Source organism: Oenanthe melanoleuca, chromosome 1A (genome assembly GCF_029582105.1).
Source record: "Oenanthe melanoleuca isolate GR-GAL-2019-014 chromosome 1A, OMel1.0, whole genome shotgun sequence".
Taxonomy (NCBI): Eukaryota; Metazoa; Chordata; class Aves; order Passeriformes; family Muscicapidae; genus Oenanthe; species Oenanthe melanoleuca.
The window spans coordinates 21,945,782-21,964,883 of record NC_079334.1 but is presented as its reverse complement, the minus strand read 5'-3'; the positions used below and the strand labels follow the sequence as shown (position 1 = coordinate 21,964,883).

Below are 19,102 nucleotides of genomic sequence, written 5' to 3'. Positions count from 1 at the left end.
GATCGAGGGTGAAGGGCTGAGGTAACCTTAGAGCGCCCAAGGCCAGGAGGAGAGGGGGAGAGGGCGAGAAAGAGAGAGGGAGGCTCATTACTATTTCATCATCCCTGGCCAGTCGCTCCTGGAGGACGTCAAACAACACGAAACCCTCCGTGAACATGAAACCAGCTGTCGCCCAGTCGGAGACAGCCAAGTAGCTTCTGTGTCCAGCTCTGTCCCAGAGGATGACGTTGGATCGAGGTATCTGGAGCCCAAAACCCCATGAGATTTTCCCTCTCCTGCCTTCTCCTCTGGGAACAGCTTGCTGAAGCTGCCACAGGGACAGAGCTGAGCCCTGGCCCCAAGCCAGCAGCTGAGGCCACAGAGAATCGACCAGGACCATATTTAAGGTGAGGCAAAGCTGTAAATGCCAGCAAGCGTCAAGCAGAGATTAATACAGGGTGGATCCCTTCTCTGCCAGTCTCCAATTCCCTCCTTGTAGCTTTGCATCTGCAACACCCCTGCTTTCCCTTCCAGGGTCTATCAAGCCCCTTGTATCCAGTGCCCAGCACTTCTCTGCTAATCTTGGTTCCCAGATTTGGTCTGGCACAGTTAAATTAAGCACTCCTATGCCTGGAAAGACTCTCTGCCCATAGAGGTTTTCCCCGCCTAGAAATCCTGGCCAAGCCTTTGTCTTAGGGGTTTCTGTCTCTAAAAAGGCAGGTGGAGTCCCAGTATAGAACAAAGAGGCCCTTAATGAAGTATCCATAGCTGGGAGGCGGGATGGAGGAGCTCACCTGGACAGCATGCTGGTGAGCCCCTGCGGCTCGGAAACAGTGCTGGCACAGGCTCTTGGCAAATATGTTGGCTTCAAAGTTCATGCAAGGCATGTCATCCACTGAACCAGACATTGCTCATAGCAGGGACGAAGATCTTTGGCTGATGGGCTACTGGCAGGGTCCAGCCAGGAGAAAAAGGAGGAAGGAACAGCAGCAGAAGAAGCTGTGGAAGCAGGAATGTTATTTCCAGACTGAAGTTTGCTGCTCCCAACTGTCAATACTGGAATCAAAGGGAACCCAGGTACAAGGTGATCCATATAAAAGAATGTGCTCTAGCAGGGACCTGTTTTAGAAGGGGCACTGCACCCTGAAACCACTGCTGACACCCCTCAGTTTGGGAGTCCTTGTGAACAGAGGGAATGCTGTGCATGCCCTGCTATTTTGTTCAATGGAAATGTTCTTTCTCTCTTAAAAGGCACTAAACCAAAACCTTTCTTCTTAATTATGTTGGTCATAAAGAGATGGCTCTAAGCAGCTTAGGAAATTTGGAGATCTACTCAGACTCTTCCTAAACTTGTTAATCCTACTAAAATTTTGAGACCTGTAGGACAGCGGACTGCTGTGAAGGGTAACAAGCATGGCTAGCATGACAGCTGGATCACATTTCTGTTCTGTTTATTTGCAAGCATCCCGCCCACCATCACCTGGTCTGTCCTGCAGAGTTTGAGTCCTTGGATTTGAGGATGTGATCTGAGCCAGGAGGGTTCTGCCTAATTTCCCCGGAGGAGGCACCAACAGAAGGACAGGAAATCAGACCAGCATCTGAGATGTGAACATGCCACTGGTGCCATAAACATGGACATTTGAGTCAGAGCAGCTGATCGAGGCTATGGCTGCTCCCCAAAACAACCAAGGCCAAAACGTCAATTCCAAAAACAAAGCTAAAATGTTTGTTTGTCACTGCACTCATTTTCAAATTGCACTAGGTGCCAGCCTCGCAGCATCCTTCCTCACACTGGGGCATGTTTGCTTGACTTGTTCACACGAAATGCTTGACAGGAACCTAAGCACTCCCCTGCCAGGGATGCAGCCCAAAACACTCCAACATCGCTGCCCACCACTGCCCATGGACTGCCACCCGTAGCTGGAGCCCGTGGTACCCCACTGCCTGATGGGCACATCATTGCTCCCCACATCCCTTGGGGCCTGCTGTCAGGACAATGCTGTGATCCCCATGGCCTCTGGCAGGCACGCAGCCGGCCGTGCTCAGCGCTCCCAGTGCCTCCCAGTATCCCCAGTACCTCCGCTTCCCCACGGCTGCCAGCGCCGCGCCGCCCGCCGAGCTCCCCCCTCAATGGAGCTGCCGTGGGAACCGCGGGGCGCGGGGCCCCGCCCCCTGCGCTCCGATTGGCTGCCTGGGGGCGGCGATTTGAATGCCGCCTCCTGATTGGCCGCCGACGGCGCGCGGCCATGGCGCCCCCGGGCGCGGGCTCCCACGTGTCGCGGGCGGCGGGCGGCGATCGAGCGGCCGGGATGGGATGGAGCCGGGATGGGGATGGAGCCGGGGATGGGGATGGAGCCGGGGATGGGGATGGAGCCGGGGATGGGATGGAGCCGGGATGGGGATGGAGCCGGGATGGGGATGGAGCCGGGGATGGGATGGAGCCGGGGATGGGGATGGAGCCGGGATGGAGCCGGGGATGGGGATGGAGCCGGGGATGGGATGGAGCCGGGATGGGGATGGAGCCGGGGATGGGATGGAGCCGGGATGGGGATGGAGCCGGGATGGGGATGGAGCCGGGGATGGGATGGAGCCGGGATGGGGATGGAGCCGGGATGGGGATGGAGCCGGGGATGGGATGGAGCCGGGATGGGGATGGAGCCGGGATGGGGATGGAGCCGGGGATGGGATGGAGCCGGGGATCGGGGATGGAGCCGGGGATGGGATGGAGCCGGGGATGGGATGGAGCCGGGGATCGGGAGATGGAGCCCGGGATGGGGATGGAGCCGTGGATGGGGATGGAGCCGGGGATGGAGATGGAGCCGGGGATGGGATGGGATGGAGCCGGGGATGGGGATGGAGCCGGGATGGGGATGGAGCCGGGGATCGGGATGGAGCCGGGGATCGGGATGGAGCCGGGGATCGGGATGGAACCGGGGATCGGAATGGAGCCGGGGATCGGGATGGAGCCGGGGATCGGGATGGAACCGGGGATCGGGATGGAGCCGTGGATCGGGATGGAGCCGAGGCTCCAGCCCTCCCCCCCGGCTGCCTCCCCCAGGGACCGCCTCACCGCCTGCCGAGGGGCTCCCCCCGTGCTCCCCGCAGGCAGCACCCCAAAAGTTAGTTGTCCCGAAGCCGAAACAGATGCCAAAGCGGCGGACTTACCCGCGAGCGCTGAGAGAGAAACGCCACCGTGCTCCAGCACAGCTCCGACAGCGGCTCATGCTACCCACAGCACTCAGAGAGATTTGTCTGACGTGAGCTTTACCTACCAAGCACAAGCCCTGCCTGACCCTCGCTATTTCCAGCAGAACGCCCTTAACTGTTTTAACATCCTTAATCTGTCCTCCACTGCTCCTTCTGCAATCCAAACTCCTCTTCCCCATGCTGGTGACAGATACAAAAAATTCGATTTCACTTTTTTTTCTTTTTTTTCCCATTAAGGGCAGTCTGCAATCCACACCTTAAACCTATCTACCCCACAGAACCCATTATTCAGCTCCCTTTTAGTCCCTGAAAATTCTCATCACTCTCCCAGTAACTTTTTTCCTCAAACACACTTTTTTCCTTTTTTCCTGGGACACAGTACTGGAATCAGCAGTGTGGCTGTACTGAGTACAGCCTACACTACAAAAGCAATAACTACAGTGAACTGATTATCACACAGCTCATGCACAAAACTGCAGCCGTTCCTCCTTTTTGCTGCACTCCAGTTTTCCCCCAGCTGTCTGATCATTTTGGCTCCCACTCTGCTTTTGATCCTCTGTAATCCCAATTATATTTTTGCGTGTGCATGTGTGCGGAATAGCAGTCTAGCCAGTGAAAGCCATCATGCATGGCAACCCCAGTGTGGCAGCCCATGTCAAAGCCCTGCATCTCTGTGCCCGAGGTGACCCAGCTGCAGAGCCACGTGTGAAATGCCTGTGGAAAAGCTCACAGGGAGCTGCTGCTCTCTGCTTTTCCTTTACAGAGCACCAACTGCACTAACAAACTGATTTTTGCAAGTACTTTACATTTTTCAAGTACCTTACATTTGGAAGCAGCCTCCTCCTGAGCAGCTAAGAGGGGAAAAAACCCCCAAATGGTCAAATCCATCTTGAAAACAGGTGGAAGCAGCATAGAAGAATTTTAAGCCAAAGTCTGGTATGAACTGTCATGTGTCTGGCAAACACTTCACTCACTACCTTTTGTGTGAAAACTCATATTCTCATTTCAATAGATCCAGGGGTAGCCTGACTGTATACCCTGTGTGTAACAAAAACAGCAGGCTAGGGCTGAATCAGTAATTCACATTACAGAATAAAGCTTTAATCAATCAAATGGAGAAATCAATAGTGTAATGAACAATCCTGATGGTTAATGCTGTACAGGAATTAACAGTTCTTGTTCTCAGTTTTTCCATACATTTTTGGGGGTTTTTTGAATTTGAAAACTCATTCTATAGCAGGAATTGAAAGACTTCAGAGCTTGGAAGGGGCTGTTGAGATTTCAGCTGACACTTGAGAAAGGCTCAAAAATCTTATTAGGCCAGGGAAACAGCAAACTAAAAGATTCTTCTGGATCACCTGGCAGCAAAATGACAAAAACTGAAGTCACTCTTAACACCTCATCCAGAATAAAATGTGGTCATCCAGCTCTGTCCCAGCTACCATTCCAGGCTGCCTACAGGCTGGGGAAGGCACCTGATCCACATTCCACACTCCAGCAGATTTCTCAAACAGATAGTACAGCTCTTTTATAGTGGCCATCCCAGCTCCAGAGCAAACTCCTCAAGTGAGGAAGCACAAAGGTCACCTTCTGTCCATGGTCACTCCACAAGGCACTATGTCCTGGAAAGAAGGGAAAACTTCTGTATGATCCAGACTAAGGATGTCACCCTGCCCTCTGACTTTGAGCTGCAGTCCCCTTGGTGTGGTAGTCTCCAAACAGAGCTTCCTCCTCCTTCCCTCCTTCATCCCTCTCAAATCCACCAAGCACAGAACTCTCTAGAGCACGTAACTCCCAAACCAGAGCAAGAAACAATTTATGCTCCGCACATGGGACCTTTTGGATCCTTTGGCTGAGATCCAGCTCAGCATAACACTTTTGGCGTTGCCTGAGTTGTGTTTTTGCAGCTCTGAAACACCCAAGAACCCCAGGTGAGACAGGTGGATAAGTAAACTCAGCTATTAAATCCCATGACCTTTCTGGAGTGGCCTTTAAGGCAGTGTTTGAAAACTGTTTTGGAGGTGAGGAAACCACACATACACACCTAATGTGACTGAGTTTATTCTGTTAGTGGCCAAGAGCTCAGCCCAGGGTGGGACCCTGAATCCAAGCATACAAGGCACCAGTGATAACAGTGTCCACTTCCCCAGCAATTGCCTTCTTCAGAAGGGAAAGGGAAGTGCAAGAGGAGCCCATTCCTTACCACAAGCACACGTGTCACCCGGTTGCCTCCAGAACCCTCCCTCTAGCAGAAATTGCGCTGCTGCTGTCGGTGTTGAGATCATACCCTCCCCCTTAACATGCTCTGGAGAACAGCTCTGTGTGCACCCCCTACAAGACACGATGGAGAGATACATCAGGCTGCTGCCATTCTCTTTAGCTGCTGGTGGCCGTCAGCACTGTTCTGATGTTCCTCCACGCAGCCTCAGGCACTGCTTTACTCTTTTCCCTCCCATTTCTGGCATGAGGAATCTATTTACTTGCCCATTGCTGGGTTGCAAATTTTTCTGGTGTGGGTTTTGGACACATAGGCCTTTTCTTTCTTTGTCATTTCCTTTCCAGTGCACACATGGCATGGGAGGAGGCCTAGCTCACAGAGGCAGAACACTCCAGGATACTCCAGGACAGAGGCCAGCATGCTGCCTGGGCTCACTCTCCTCCTCAGAGGATTCACTCAAGGTTTTGCCACCATTATTCCTAAATCCCAACTATACAAAGTCCTTTTCTCCCCCTGCCTAGGGCAACCACAGTAAAAAACATACACTGAGGTCCTAAGAAGAAAGGCAATTAGCTGCTAATAACTGCAGCAACCCTGAGGTAAAGGGCAAGGGCAGCCTCTGCCACTCCCATCCCGGAGAGGGCCACACACACACAGCAAGGGCATTAGGGCATTTCATACTCCCCTGAGCTATCTGAGTTACGATCGGCATATTCAGCAGACAATGGAATGAGCCATTCCTGCTCTAGCTGGCTCTGCCTTGCCACAGAAATAGCTCCTAGCTATTCCATTTTCCAAGCACCAGTGGATTTCAATATCCTTTAAACACCAGGAATTGCCTCCCCCTCTTTCCAGTTGGTACTGGCTTTAGCACAGCTCCTGTTATGCTTCAAATAAGTCACAGATTTTTTTTTTTCTTAGCAAAATTACTTCAAATTTATTCACAAAGTTACCCAATTTCACCTGGCACAAGTACCAAACAAAAAGTACCCCTGCATTCAGGTGTGGCAGTGTGTTGTGTGGTGAAGAAACACAGGAGACAAGATGACACCGTGTCTCCATGGAAAAAGGATTTACTGCACAGCAGAAATGCCAGGGCACTGATGCAGGAGTGCAAGCAGAGCTCTCCCAAGTCTCTCAAATTGCCCTGACAACGATGTGCCTGTTGCACTCTGCCCCAGATCCTCTTCTTTGATAAAGCCAAGTATCAGCTCTGAAAGGACTGGGGGCAAGGACAGAGGGTTATGTCAAATAGTGAACACGACCTTCAGCAGAAGTTTTTAAGATATTATGTGGCACCCAGGCTGGAGATTACTGCAAAAATAAATGGGTAGGGTGTCTAGTCACCCTGGCCAGCACTTAGGAGACTACAGAAAGGCTGAAGTGGGTTCACAGCTGGTCAGAGTGCCATGTAAACAAGGTGCTTGCACACAGTGACAGTGTCCTGAAGAGCAACAGGCCAGATACAGAGCACTGTCCCAGCTGGTGGCCTGAGCATTAGTTTCTCTGTCAGTCTTGGTCACGGCCCATTTTGCCAGTCAGCCTCCGGCGCTGAGTCTTGGTGGTTCGCCCTGTGCTGGACTTCTGGATTTTCTTACGTGGGCCTTGCCCACGCTGGGATCTCTTTCCTTTTGTCTTTTTCCGGCTGTGCATGTGCAGTGTGGCAGTAAGAGAAGAAATTCTGTTTAGGGCAGAAAGAGAAAAATGTTTGGGGACCAAAGCCTGCAGAAGCAAGGCAATACCACAACAATAGCTGGAGAGCCCTGTGTGGCCCAGCAGGAATGGATGCCAGACACGGCAAGTCCCAGAGGGACTCTAAGCTATGCAGGAAACCTCCAAGTCTCCATGTACGGCAACAACAAAAATCCATGTGGTGAGCACTGTGCTGCCCAGACCCCACAGAGTTAAAGGAGCTCTCCACACCCTCAAAGCAGCTGTAAAACCTGGATACTGAAAAAAATGTGGAGAACGCCTGAGCTTCCACCTTTAGGAGCCTCTGACCTTCAACCCTAGGGATGAGCTCTGCGCGCTGCGGAATGTGCTGTGATGCAGGACTAGGTAAGAGGTGAGGATGAAGCCCACCCTCCTCCTCTTCCTCCTCCTTCTCCTCCACGCTCCACCAGCGCTCCCTGCTGGCCTCTGCCCGCGCAGCACCGCCTCTCCCCGTGGCCACACAGCATTCCCATCGAACACAACATTCCCACAGAACACAACATTCCCAGAGCCGGACAGCCAAGGACTGCAGGAATCTGCACATACTTTTCAGACAGGAAGGGGTTTCTGGACTTCTTGGGCATTGCTCTCACAGGCTTGTTCACCACCTCTTCCCCTTTCTCTTCTTCAGATCCTTCGGTTTTTCCCTTAAAAAGAAAGCACTTTGGTGATTCTGGTGTTTCCACTGCATTTTTGGCTACATCCTGTTTTGTGAACTAACTAGTCACAGATTAAGTTTTTTTTAAATTCTCCATGCCCCTTGATGTCCAAGTGGCAAGGTATCCTATTGCAATCCTGCAGAAAGGCACAAGCAGAGATGTCCTACAGTAATCCACCCCAAGTCACAAGAACTTCAATATGCTTTTAGTGGGACTGAAGTTCAAACTTGAACAAACCAAGGGCCTTGGCTTTTGCTTTGGGTTTTACTATCAAGAGCTCTCTGAGAGGATTTTCAGATTAGATGACCTTACAAATGTAAGCACAACCAATTCCTGAGAGTCTCTATAAAACAAACACAAGATCTTAGTTACAATGTATTTTGAGAATAAAAGTGACCACAACCAGGACTGAATGGTTTCCTTATTTGTGGTCAAAGTACATGATCATGGAGAGAGAGAAATGCCTCCTTGTGCTAACAGTAATATTTTTGAACAAAACACAGAAAAAAGGTCAAGGACAAACCATGCAGCAAAGTCAGAAATCTTGCTGCTTGTCTTGTATCAGCTTTTAAAGTATTACACTGTTGCCATCCAATCCAGTAACACTTTTCCTTAACCAGAGCCAGTTGGGACTAGCAAAGGATTCCAGGGAGGTTTGGAGTGAGCTATTCACACAGCACATTTCCTTCTCTTTAGAGGCCCAATTTAAATTGTGGAAAACATAACATTTATGAGTTTCCCTTTTCATCTCTGTTCCCTGCCAGCTTCAAGGCCTTGGACACACTCAGGGATAACCAGCAGCCCTACCTCACCAGCTCCAGGAGTGTGTACAGCCCTTAGAGAGGTAGCAAGAGGCTTTACCACGGAGCTGGCCAGTCCCAGCTGGCGTGTCCCCGAGAGGTCCAGGTCACTGATGGTGGTCACTGTTACGATGTGGTTGGGGTGGTCGATGTTCACAGACTCTGTCCTCGATGTCACCAAGTGCTCCAGTTCATCAGCCTCCTCTGGGAACACAAGAAATCCTGCACTGCAAAGTGCCCGGCTTTTCACGGGATAAACTCACTTGTTCCTGATGCACCCGGTCTTGGCACGCAGGGATAAAGGGCAGAGGGGTTTGGCACTGCAAGCCTGGGGGGCAAGCTCCTTTTCCCCCCTGAGGGGAGCTGGGGACACCATGGAGATGTGTGACACCTCCTAGTGCGGAGTCACCGCTCAGATCTGCTGCCAGCTTGCCCGGGGAACACCACAGGACCGAGCAGCTGTTGTTGTGGGACAGCGTGCGAGCATCCCTACCCCTGCTCTCAACACCCAGCCAAGGCTGTGGGACCACGGGCGCCCACCTCCCTCCCTACCGAGGGCCCAGCACGTACCGAGCGCCTCCTCCCTCTCGCTCAGCATCTTCAGGTACTCCTGGTGCCGCTGGGGAACGCAAACAGGTCATGCGGCGCCTCTGCCCGCCCCTCCTGCCCGCTCCGGCCAGCGGGGACACCAGACCCTTCCCTCACCTCCTCTTTCATTTTCCTCTGCTCTTCCTTCAGCTTCCGTTTGATCTCCTCCAGCGCCGCCTTCCTCCGCTCCACCTTCCGCTTGTGGAAGCCGGTCAGGTACTCCCTGCCGCCGGCAGCACAGAACCGCCCGGCTTTAGCGACGGGGGATGCCTTCCTTCCCCGCCTCCCGCCCGGCTTTAGCGACGGGGGATGCCTTCCTTCCCCGCCTCCCTCCCTCCCGCCCGGCTTTAGGGACCGGGGGATGCCTTCCTTCCCCGCCTCCCGCCCGGCTTTAGCGACCGGGGGATGCCTTCCTTCCCCGCCTCCCTCCCGGCTTTAGCGACCGGGGGATGCCTTCCTTCCCCGCCTCCCTCCCTCCCGCCCGGCCTCACCTCCGCCGCTCCTCGTCGAAAGTCACCACCAGCCGCCCCTCGCGGCCGCCCGGACCCTTCTTCTTGCTCTTCTTGCGGCCCATGGCGCTCCCACGCTGCCGCTGCTGCCCGCCCCTTCCGCCGGAACGCCGGCACTTCTGCAGCCCGCCCCCCGGGACCGCGGACCTTACATGCGCCTGATCCCAGCCCCGGAATCCAGCCTGGGATTGACGGGGTTTTCTTCAGGCGTGGGAGCCTCCAGCAACGCGACCTTCCTCCCAGCTAAAGATTCTGCGGCGCTGCCTTGTGCGGAGAACATGGCAGTGCCTCACCCGATCTCACAGCCCGAGACTTTCAGTTGTCATTTCAGCTATTGTCATTTCTTGGTGTTAGCCGAGCATGTGCTGCTGTTCTTATCCAGGGAAGGCAATTGTGGAGATAGGTCTTGGCTCTGATGCTGTGTCCAAGTCGCAGCATCTGGCTGGACTGCCGTGATTTCTGTAGTGGTGGAGAGGTACTGGCATGAGTTGGTGCTGCCATGCTCTGATGGCTTAGGGTGACATTGGCTGAGCTCCTGAGCCTTTATTGCTCCCATGTTCTTGCCTTAGAAATGGGTGTAATACCTGTGTGGTGGCCAGCTGACTTCTGTAGTGTTGTGGGGGCAGCCAAAGCCAGCCCCTCCCCAGCCCGCAGAGCATGATGAGTCCCGACAGGAGTCCTGTCACAGCCTGGGAGTCACTTGTCCACAGCCAGCTTTTCTTTATCAGCTTGCTCACTGCTTGTGCTCTTTTCCTGGCCTGTCCTTTCACCAGCAGAAATGCGGAAAAACCAGTTCTGTGGTTAATTGCTGCACTTCCCTCCACGCCCATGGGGCAGGTCTCCTCCTCCTCCTCCTCACGAACAGTCTGGATGCACTTCACCCTCCAGCGTCTTTTCCCCTGCCTGTGCTCGGCCGGCTCAGGTGCACCGACAGGCCTCTGTACCCTTTCCATTAACCTTAACCTTAGACTTCTCTTGCCTTCCTCTTTTCCCTCTGTCTGCCAGAGCCTGTTTCTCTGGTGGCTCCTTCTCTCCTGGATAACGCAGTGGGTTGGCCTGCAGGTGCATAAGGTGCAGGCAGCTGCCCTCCTGGCCCTGTCCTGCCCTGCCTGGAGGGATACCATTCCGAAGCGATGGCTGGAGGAAACGAGCGGAGCATGAAGGCCCTGAAGGAAGTGTGGAAAAGAGCAGAGAACTCTTTGTGTGCAGACTGTGGGAAGCCAGGTGAGTCCCCAAAGGATGGTGGAGGAAGAGTTGGAGGCAGGGAGCTGGGGCTGATCTCTACCAGCCACTTAGTGCTGGCTGTCTGGACTACACAGGAGCCTGGGGTGGAAAGAGAGGGGAGACATCGCTCTGGGAATTCATCTCCTCTGCCTGGAGGAGGTTGGCAAGGGAGGAGGGAGAAGATGCTGCCATAGCACTGGTGGGAAGGACAGAGATGTGGGAGTGCCAGATTAGCAGGGGCTCCATAGCTGCAGCACCGTGGGTTGTAGTCATGTCAGATCTCAAATGCAAACCAAGGTCATGCCCAGTCAGGACCTGACAGGAAAGCTCCTGGTGAAATCCTAACTTCTCCAGAAAGAAGGCATGATTCAGGAGGGCATTGTCTTAGCCATGACTCAGCTCTGAACTGACAACCTGCCATAGTTGCCTGGGAAATATAATTTACTGAAGGGCTTGTCCTCTCAGAAGGGTATCCAGTTTGAGGTCCTACAAGTGCTGCTAACAACACCCACCATTACACCTCCAAAAAAAATGTACTACCCAAGCCAAATTAAGACTGCTAAAATTAGTACCATTTTGCCCTATTTAATTATTCCAGGAGAGTTTTTGATTCAAGGTTGTTTTCCACTCCCTGAGCTAAACATTGTTAGGAGTTTGCTCTGTGATGCACTAAACAACTCCTGGGGTCTTTTCCCAGAGGTGGTTTCCTTTTTGTCTGGGCGATTGTTTACACAAAGGGAGTTCACAGAGCACTTTGGCATTATTCAAGATATAGGTCATTTAAAAATCAGTCAAAGTGATTGGAAAGGGGAATGAATAGCTATGGTGTTTTTCCTGACTGGCATCCATGCCTTGGGTGTTAATTACTCAGCTCAGATGAAACTGTGGTCACCAGCTCCCTGTTTCTCAGGACTACATTCTCAGGTGAGGCATGTCTCCCAGGGATATTCACCACTTCTAGCTACACCCTTTTCCATATTCTTAGATCCTGACTGGGCATCCTCCACTTTGGGTGTCTTTATATGCCTCAGCTGTTCAGGAATTCACCGCAACATCCCCAGCATCAGCAAAGTCAAATCCCTGAAGATGGACTACTGGGATGATGCTCAGGTGCAGGTGAGATTTTTATCCCCATGAGTATGGCAGGTGGTTTGGACCAGACTATACACTCAGTGTCCTGGCAAAATTAGTCCTTTGACCTCACAGAGTTGGGATGTAATCTGGTTTAATCAGTCTCTTTTCTACTCATGATAACCCACTGGAGAGGGAGGATACACGTGCCTTATGTGTCTCCTCATGTCCCGTTACTCTATGGCAAATGCAGAGCTCTTGCAATGTATCTTACTAAGGCTTAGAGTCTTTGCTTAGGGTCTAGATTACTGGTTCTCCACTTGCCAAGACCATCCAGCCTCATTGTCTCCTCTTGATTTCAGCAGTCCAATTCCATTCTCCAAGAAAAGTTCCCAGATATAATATGATCTCTTGAGAAAAATGGCACTTATGAGAATTTGATTTCTCCCTGTTACAGCCCCGTCAACTCACTAATCCTCAGAGGACTGAAAATATTTTCTGGAGATTCAAAGAAAATAATCTGTGTCTCATTGCTCTTTGGAAGAGGTTGGAATGTCCTTCCAGATAGCATTGCAGAGCTGTTGTCAAACTCTGCAGGAGATGTGGGGGCATGGCATCAAATCCATTGAATGTGTGTGCACCCAGCCTTACGGAAGTGACATTTATGGCACTCTGTTGATTCAGGTGCAATCACTGTAATGTCTGAGAGTAGATGAGACCTTTGAGACCCAGCTTCCTGCAGCCAGACTGCTGGCATGTTGCAATGGAGGGGAAGGAGAATGCTCCATTAGAGTTTGATGTGCATCTAGCCCTGCAGTTGGTCAGGAAAGAAGAGCTCCACCGTGAGTCTGCATTAAAAGGCAAGGCACTAACTCTCTGTCTAACTCTGCAGTTTCTGGCCAAGCATGGGAATGCTGTGACTAAAGCCATGTATGAAGCTCACATCCCTATTTACTATTACCAGCCAACCTACAATGACTGCCAGTAAGTTGCTGTATGCAGAAGAAAAGGGGGAAGGGCAAATCTCTGTTCCTCTAATTCCTCTGGTTTGTTTCTGAGCTACCTGTCACCTCTCTCCTTAGAGTGCTGAGAGAACAGTGGATACGAGCCAAATATGAACGCAAAGAATTTACTGAGCCGGGAAAACAGCTGCCATATTCTGATGGTAAGAGCAGAACACAGCATCAAAACATCCTGCTTGCAGCCTTTGCTGGAAACTTCTGAGTATCATGAGGTCTCAGTGTTGCAAATCCCACAAGTACTCCTGAGAACCCAACTGATACTTACAGGGCTTATTTTTGGGGGTGTTAAATTGTGGGAGAACATAGGCTGGCACTGCCACAGGTAGCTTAAAAGCCTGGTGTTATCAGGTGGCATTTTTCAAAGGCATTTGATGTCTTGCTGGAGACAGACATCTACAATAAGGAGTATCTGTCCTGCTGCATGCCATTCCCTCTAACCATGGCAGTTGTCCTTGAAATGGCACTGCCAGTCCTATGACAAAGGGCATTGGAGCCCAAGAGACTGCAGAGTAAAGTGGGAAGAGTTTTGGTCCCACACTAGAGTCTGCATGGGCCAGGACTCCAGTGTTCACAGGAGACACTGTCAGAGGTAGTAGTGGGAGCAGGACTAGGAGGTGGGAAGAATCTGGGAATGTGTTTTGGTGAGCACTTCTCTGCACTGCAAATATTGGAACAGCACCATCTTTAGTTGTAACATCTAGAGGTGAAACATCTGAAATGTTTATTGTCAGCAATAGTCCATCATGTTCTTTGTCCCAGAGGGGTGGCTGGGCCCCAGGCTGCATGCAGCTCTCTGATGCCTACCATGCCTGTGGGGGAATGCTATTATAAGTGGTTTTTCTGCTCCAAGGGGTGAAGGAAGGCATCCTTTGGAAGCGAGGTCGAGACAACGGGCAGTTCCTACCCCGCAAGTTCCTCTTGTCTGAGAGAGAGGGATGTCTGAAGTATTTCACCAAGCAGGATGTGAGTATGGTGGTCAACTCCCACCTCAGTGTGTACTCCACCCAGAGCAGCAGGGTCACAGAGATGTTCTGATTTCCTACGCATGTTTCTGAGGTTGCCTTGCTCATCTCAGCTCAGGGATGATAACAAAACATGTCACTAAGGAGAAGGGTCCCCTTCCTACTCTCAGAGTGACTTTTCCTCGTGCTCTCCCTTTGTGCTTCCCTCACTACTGAGAAAAGGACTGATCCTTCACTTCACTCCTATCCACTTGCCTGGATGTGTAGTCCTGCACCATTCCTGGAACCAACCCCTCACCTCACTGTGAGCCAAGTTGGCAAAAACCTTTTCTCTTGTTGGTTTTGAGGAGGGCTGCTTTTCTGCTCACTCATCTGCTCATTCATTGAGTGGGGCAAGAGCTAAAATGCTGTCACAAGGGAGGGAATGGCTCAGGGTAGGGAGAAGCAGGACATGCCATCCAGAGGAACCTGGACAAGCTCCAGAAGTGGGCTGATATGAACCTCAGAAAGTTTAAAAAGGCCAAGGTTCTTCACCTGGGTCAGGTGCCTTATCCCATTTAGTCAGTAGCTCAGATCTCTTTCCTTCTAGGATTGCTCATGTTCAATGCCATTCTGTTTTCAGGCCAAAGAACCCAAAATCAATGTTAAAATAGATGTCATCAATGCTACATTCCAGCCAGAGAAGATTGGGAACCCCAATGGCCTGCAGATCACCTATCTCAAAGACAATAAGACCCGGAATATATTTGTCTACCATGAAAGTGGAAAGGTATCTGGTTTTAACACTGAGGTGCTTTGAGGAGCTGCTGATATTAAATAGTATGAAGCATGGGTAGGATGAGGTGTGTGAGTTGCTGTAGGTAGTAGGGTGGGGGTTCTGGCTCTGTTTGTGTATCTGTGAGAGAGTTTTGCTGCAGGGGGCAGGGCAGGAGCACTGACTGAGTTGGTTTGTGTGGGAGGAGTTCTATAGAAGATGTGCTGCCTGTGCACGTGGGGAATGGGGCAGCCGTGATGGCTGAGTGCATGTGAGGGAGATGCTGCGGAGGGAGAGCTGACTGTGTTTGTAGTTAACACAGGGCTGGGTGCAGCTGGGTGAGTTTAAATAGCCCACTCTTGCTCTGGCTAAGCTTTCTGTCCTGTGCTGTTCCATCCGCAGGAGGTGGTGGACTGGTTCAATGCCATCCGCTCTGTGCAGTTCCATTACCTGAAGGTAGCATTTCCCATTGCCAGCGATAATGAGGTAAGGCAGCACTGGAGCACAGTGCTGAGTCTCCTGCTGCTGCTATGATAAAAGATCTCATTAGTTACTGTTATAACCCCGGGTATGGAAGTGGAAATTGCAGGGTAAAGATAGAGGGATGAGGTGTTTTTAAAAGGGCCTGTGGTGGTAAGAACACAGCTGCTCTCTGCTGTTTCTGGGCATTTTGGAGGCAGACGTGATGCCTAGCTAGGCAGTTTGGGAAATGTAAATTTAGAAGGTGACTGAATTTGGGGGAATAGAAGGGTGGGGGAGGGAAATGAATAGAAAAGAGGCACAGCTAAGTGAATGTTACTCTTGCCATTTTGTCAGATTAAAAATCGTCTGACGAGAAACTTCTTGAAGGAGGGATACATGGAGAAGACTGGTCCCAAGGTGAGCTGCTGTAGTAGAAAAAAAATCTAGCAGGGGCCTGCCAGAGCACCACTGGCTTTCCCTACCTCAATGTTTTTCTCCTGCTGTTTCCTCATTCCCCCCTGACTCTTTAGACACCCGTGGGAACAGTGTGTGTGCACCAAGGGAGGGGAGAATAAAAGGAAGGGGAAGGACACATGTGAAAGTAGATGAAGCCAGAGTCCCTGCTTTCTCCCAGAGCGACAGATCTCTCTGCATGTGTCTGTGTGTGCGTGACCTTACAGGTATTTAGCGTCCAGATTTCTCCTGTCCCATCTCTGGGGTCCTTCATCGAAGTTCAGGAGTTGGGGACAGCAGCTGGGACTGGCTAACCCGATACTCATCCCCACTCGGCTCAGAAAGGGCGAGGAGGAGGTTGCTGTTAAGGCAGGGGCTTCCTCCAGGTGGTTGGGATGAGTTTGGGTATCCATTCGCACTGCTCGCAGCAGAGGGCACTGTCCCCTCACACGTCACCTCTTCCTTCACAGCAGAGAGAGGCTTTTAAGAAGCGCTGGTTCACGCTGGATCACCGCAGGCTCATGTACTTCAAGGATCCTTTGGTGAGAGCAAGATGTGACACCGGGCAGCTGCAGGCAGCGGTGCTGAGGGCAGGCTGGAAGTGCACACAGAGTCTGTGCTCTGCACTAAGGGTGGCTTGCAGGTTCCCCAGCTGCTATCAATGGACTCCAGGTCTTCCCCTTTCCATCCCATTTAGTTCATCACATGCTTTCTGTGTTTGTTTCACTGCCTGCAAGCAATGGGAAGAGGGAGGGCAGTGGTGTAAAGGTGGTGGCATGGGAGGGTGACACAGAGAGATGAGAGCAGCAGTTCCTCTCCCAGACCTCTTGAGGTTCTTGCCCTTATTTTTATCTTTTCACTACTGCCTTTGAGCACAGACTCATTGCTCATCTGAATCCCTCACCACCTCCAAAACTTTTTGCTGCTACATCACTGATCCTCACACACTCTCCTCCTGTCCTAAGGTGCATTGTAATGATTCCCTCGTTCTTCTGGGATTCCATAAATCACTGTCTTTCCCTCCTGATGTGCAGGACGCATTTGCTAAGGGTGAGGTATTTGTGGGCAGTGGAGAGAATGGATACAGTGTCCAGAAGGGATTGCCTTCAGGGACACAGGGCAACTTCTCTTGGCACTACGGCATCACCATAGTCACCCCTGACCGGGAATACCTCTTCACCTGCGAGACAGAGGCTGACCAGCTGGAGTGGATCAGAGCCTTCACTAGTGTCATCAACCAGGCCATGACACCACAGGAATATGCAAGTAAGTGCCTGGATGCTGTTTCTGTCCCCTCCTGCCACTCCCATTCAGGGTATTGCCCTAATGCACCACCTTTTTTCTTCACTACAGTTGAAGCCTACTTCAAGTTTAAATCCTAGGAAGCCATGCAGGAATCTCTCTATGACTCGACTCTACCTGGTCCTGTTGGGTGGCTGTCAGGACAGGAGAGGAGATTGACATCAGAGAAACACAGTGCCCTTGGAGCACCCTTTGAAGCACTTTTGCCCCCATAGAATATCCACTTTGTTCTGAGGGCCTGATTAAGCTGCTTCTTTTCAAGTGCAAGATTTTGTGCGTCTGAATCCTCAGAACAGCCTGTCCCTGTTAAATGCTGTGATCTGACTGGCTGCTGACAGGTCTTGCCTGTCAGTCAGGCCTTGAAAACTTTGGCACTTACTATGTTGGACATGGGACCTAGCATGAAACTCCTGCATGAAACTGCAGACAGCCACCCACCTGATGCAAGAAAACATCTGTCTGGCTGGAGCCAGGCACCCCAGCAGGTTACAGGAGCTGCTGGACTAAAAGACCCTGTTCCTTTACAAGAAATCATACCTGCTGGTGGCAGAGATGTGAAACATCTAGATATTTGATCAGTTAGTGCAGTGGTTGAGAAAGGTCACTTAAAAGATGTAACAGTCAAATGTGAGGCCTGTTTCCTTCTGCCGTGTATGGTCTGGAAAGCTTCTTCAGACAACATTTGTGTGCACACCTTCCACCAAATGCTTCAGAGAAGATTAAGAGATTGTCTCAAAAGGAATGTGGGTATACATTTGGGTATTTGGATAATGTGTGTGTGCACACATAACAAAAAGTGATGGAGAGAGAATACTGCCCTAGGGAAGATACTGTGAGGGATATTCATGCCGTTGAAGATCAGCTGCCAAACTCTAGTCTCTATCAAACCAATGGAGAGGGGTTGGGTCTTGCAGAGAGGATCTGATAGCATTTATAGAGTTCAGACTCTGCTCTGTCTCTACTATAGCCTAGGGTTGATGCCTGAGTATAGTAATACATGGATCTCTGCTCCCTCATTCTCTGTATGTCAAAGGTCTGGCACTTTCATTCTGACCTTCACATTGCATATGTTTATCTTGTATATCACACATACATATCATTTTATGCAGTAGCATAACAGGGGAGGTCTGTATGATTAGTAAGAGTTAGCCTAAAACACTAAATCAACCCATGATTCATCTCTTAAAGCTCATCTCTTAAAGCTCTCTTGGGAGAGCTGTGTTTCACATGCTGGAAGGAGTAGCTGAGTTCTGCTGGTGGCTGTAACTGTAAAACTGTTGATGTGTTTGCAGTTTTACACAGGCACTGTGAGAGAAGGTATCTTGTGTTAAGGGGAGCTAAATGGAATTAATGAGACAACCAGTATTTTAATTAGCTCCTAAATAAAGAAATAAAAAATCCCATTGTAATTTATTTTAACTTCCTAAACTAGCTACCTGTTAACTGTTGAGGTATGAGGTTGTTTCTTGGAAAAAAAGCACAGATGATCAAACAAATAGCCATAGCTGTTCATTGTATTTCCTGGGGCATTTGGACTGTGATTATTCCCATCAGAGCCAAATGGGCAGACTCACGGTGCCCCTCTGTTTCTGTGGGAACCCCTCTATGCCAAGACCATCACAATCTGTTTGGAGCATCAACTTCCTGGATGAGAAGTGTCACTCACCCTGCTATGAGATAGTGCAATGGAAATATCCACCTAAAAGTATATTTTCACTGCATTTTGCTGATCTCTCCCAGTTTGGAGCATGATTTTCCTGAAAACCAAAGGTCATTGTACAGTGGGGGAGTACTGATGGGATGCTTCCTCCTCCTCCTGTTTGCTGCTGAATTACCACTGCTGGATATGAGTAGAGGCATTTGACTCAGCCACAATGAAGCTAATACACTGATGATGCAAAAGAGTGTGGCTGGAGTGGCCTGAAACCTTGAACTAACAGCAGAATACATGTAGACTGGCACATCTGACTCTGCTCTGCAAATTCTGTCCCACTGTGTCTTCCTTGAGACAACAAGGCTCAGATGTGAGTGAGGAAAGGGCAGGGTGGCATTGGGCATGGGTGTCATATGGAGTCTTGTCTTTCAGCTGTCTTCTGTCTCAAATGAGGAAAACTGTACAAGGAGAAATGGGAAAAAGGAAGGGAATCAAGAATAAGAAGGAAGATGGAGCAGAATAAAG

General features: G+C 50.8%; 2 protein-coding genes across 3 annotated transcripts; one reads left to right on the top strand and one right to left on the bottom strand.

Annotated features, from left to right (window-relative positions):
- Positions 1–6,521: 6,521 nt before the first annotated feature.
- NOL12 (nucleolar protein 12) lies at positions 6,522–9,776 on the bottom strand. Of its 2 annotated transcripts, none has more exons than XM_056482230.1 (6): positions 9,656–9,776; positions 9,282–9,387; positions 9,147–9,195; positions 8,638–8,780; positions 7,664–7,764; positions 6,522–7,085 (listed from the first exon to the last, which is right to left on the bottom strand). In XM_056482230.1, the coding sequence occupies exons 1-6, from the start codon at positions 9,736–9,738 to the stop codon at positions 6,914–6,916; spliced, it is 654 nt and encodes a 217-aa protein (XP_056338205.1). In that variant the 5' UTR covers positions 9,739–9,776; the 3' UTR covers positions 6,522–6,913. The 2 variants fall into 2 exon arrangements, with proteins under 2 accessions (XP_056338205.1, XP_056338206.1); XM_056482231.1 differs by having other exon boundaries at positions 8,641–8,780; positions 9,656–9,739.
- Positions 9,777–10,521: 745 nt separating this feature from the next.
- Positions 10,522–18,323, top strand: LOC130248457 (arf-GAP with dual PH domain-containing protein 1-like). Its single transcript, XM_056482226.1, has 12 exons — positions 10,522–10,595; positions 10,736–10,897; positions 11,883–12,013; positions 12,861–12,952; positions 13,051–13,133; positions 13,841–13,953; positions 14,575–14,721; positions 15,109–15,192; positions 15,523–15,585; positions 16,092–16,163; positions 16,656–16,887; positions 16,975–18,323. The coding sequence occupies exons 2-12, from the start codon at positions 10,807–10,809 to the stop codon at positions 17,001–17,003; spliced, it is 1,137 nt and encodes a 378-aa protein (XP_056338201.1). The 5' UTR covers positions 10,522–10,595; positions 10,736–10,806; the 3' UTR covers positions 17,004–18,323.
- Positions 18,324–19,102: the final 779 nt, after the last annotated feature.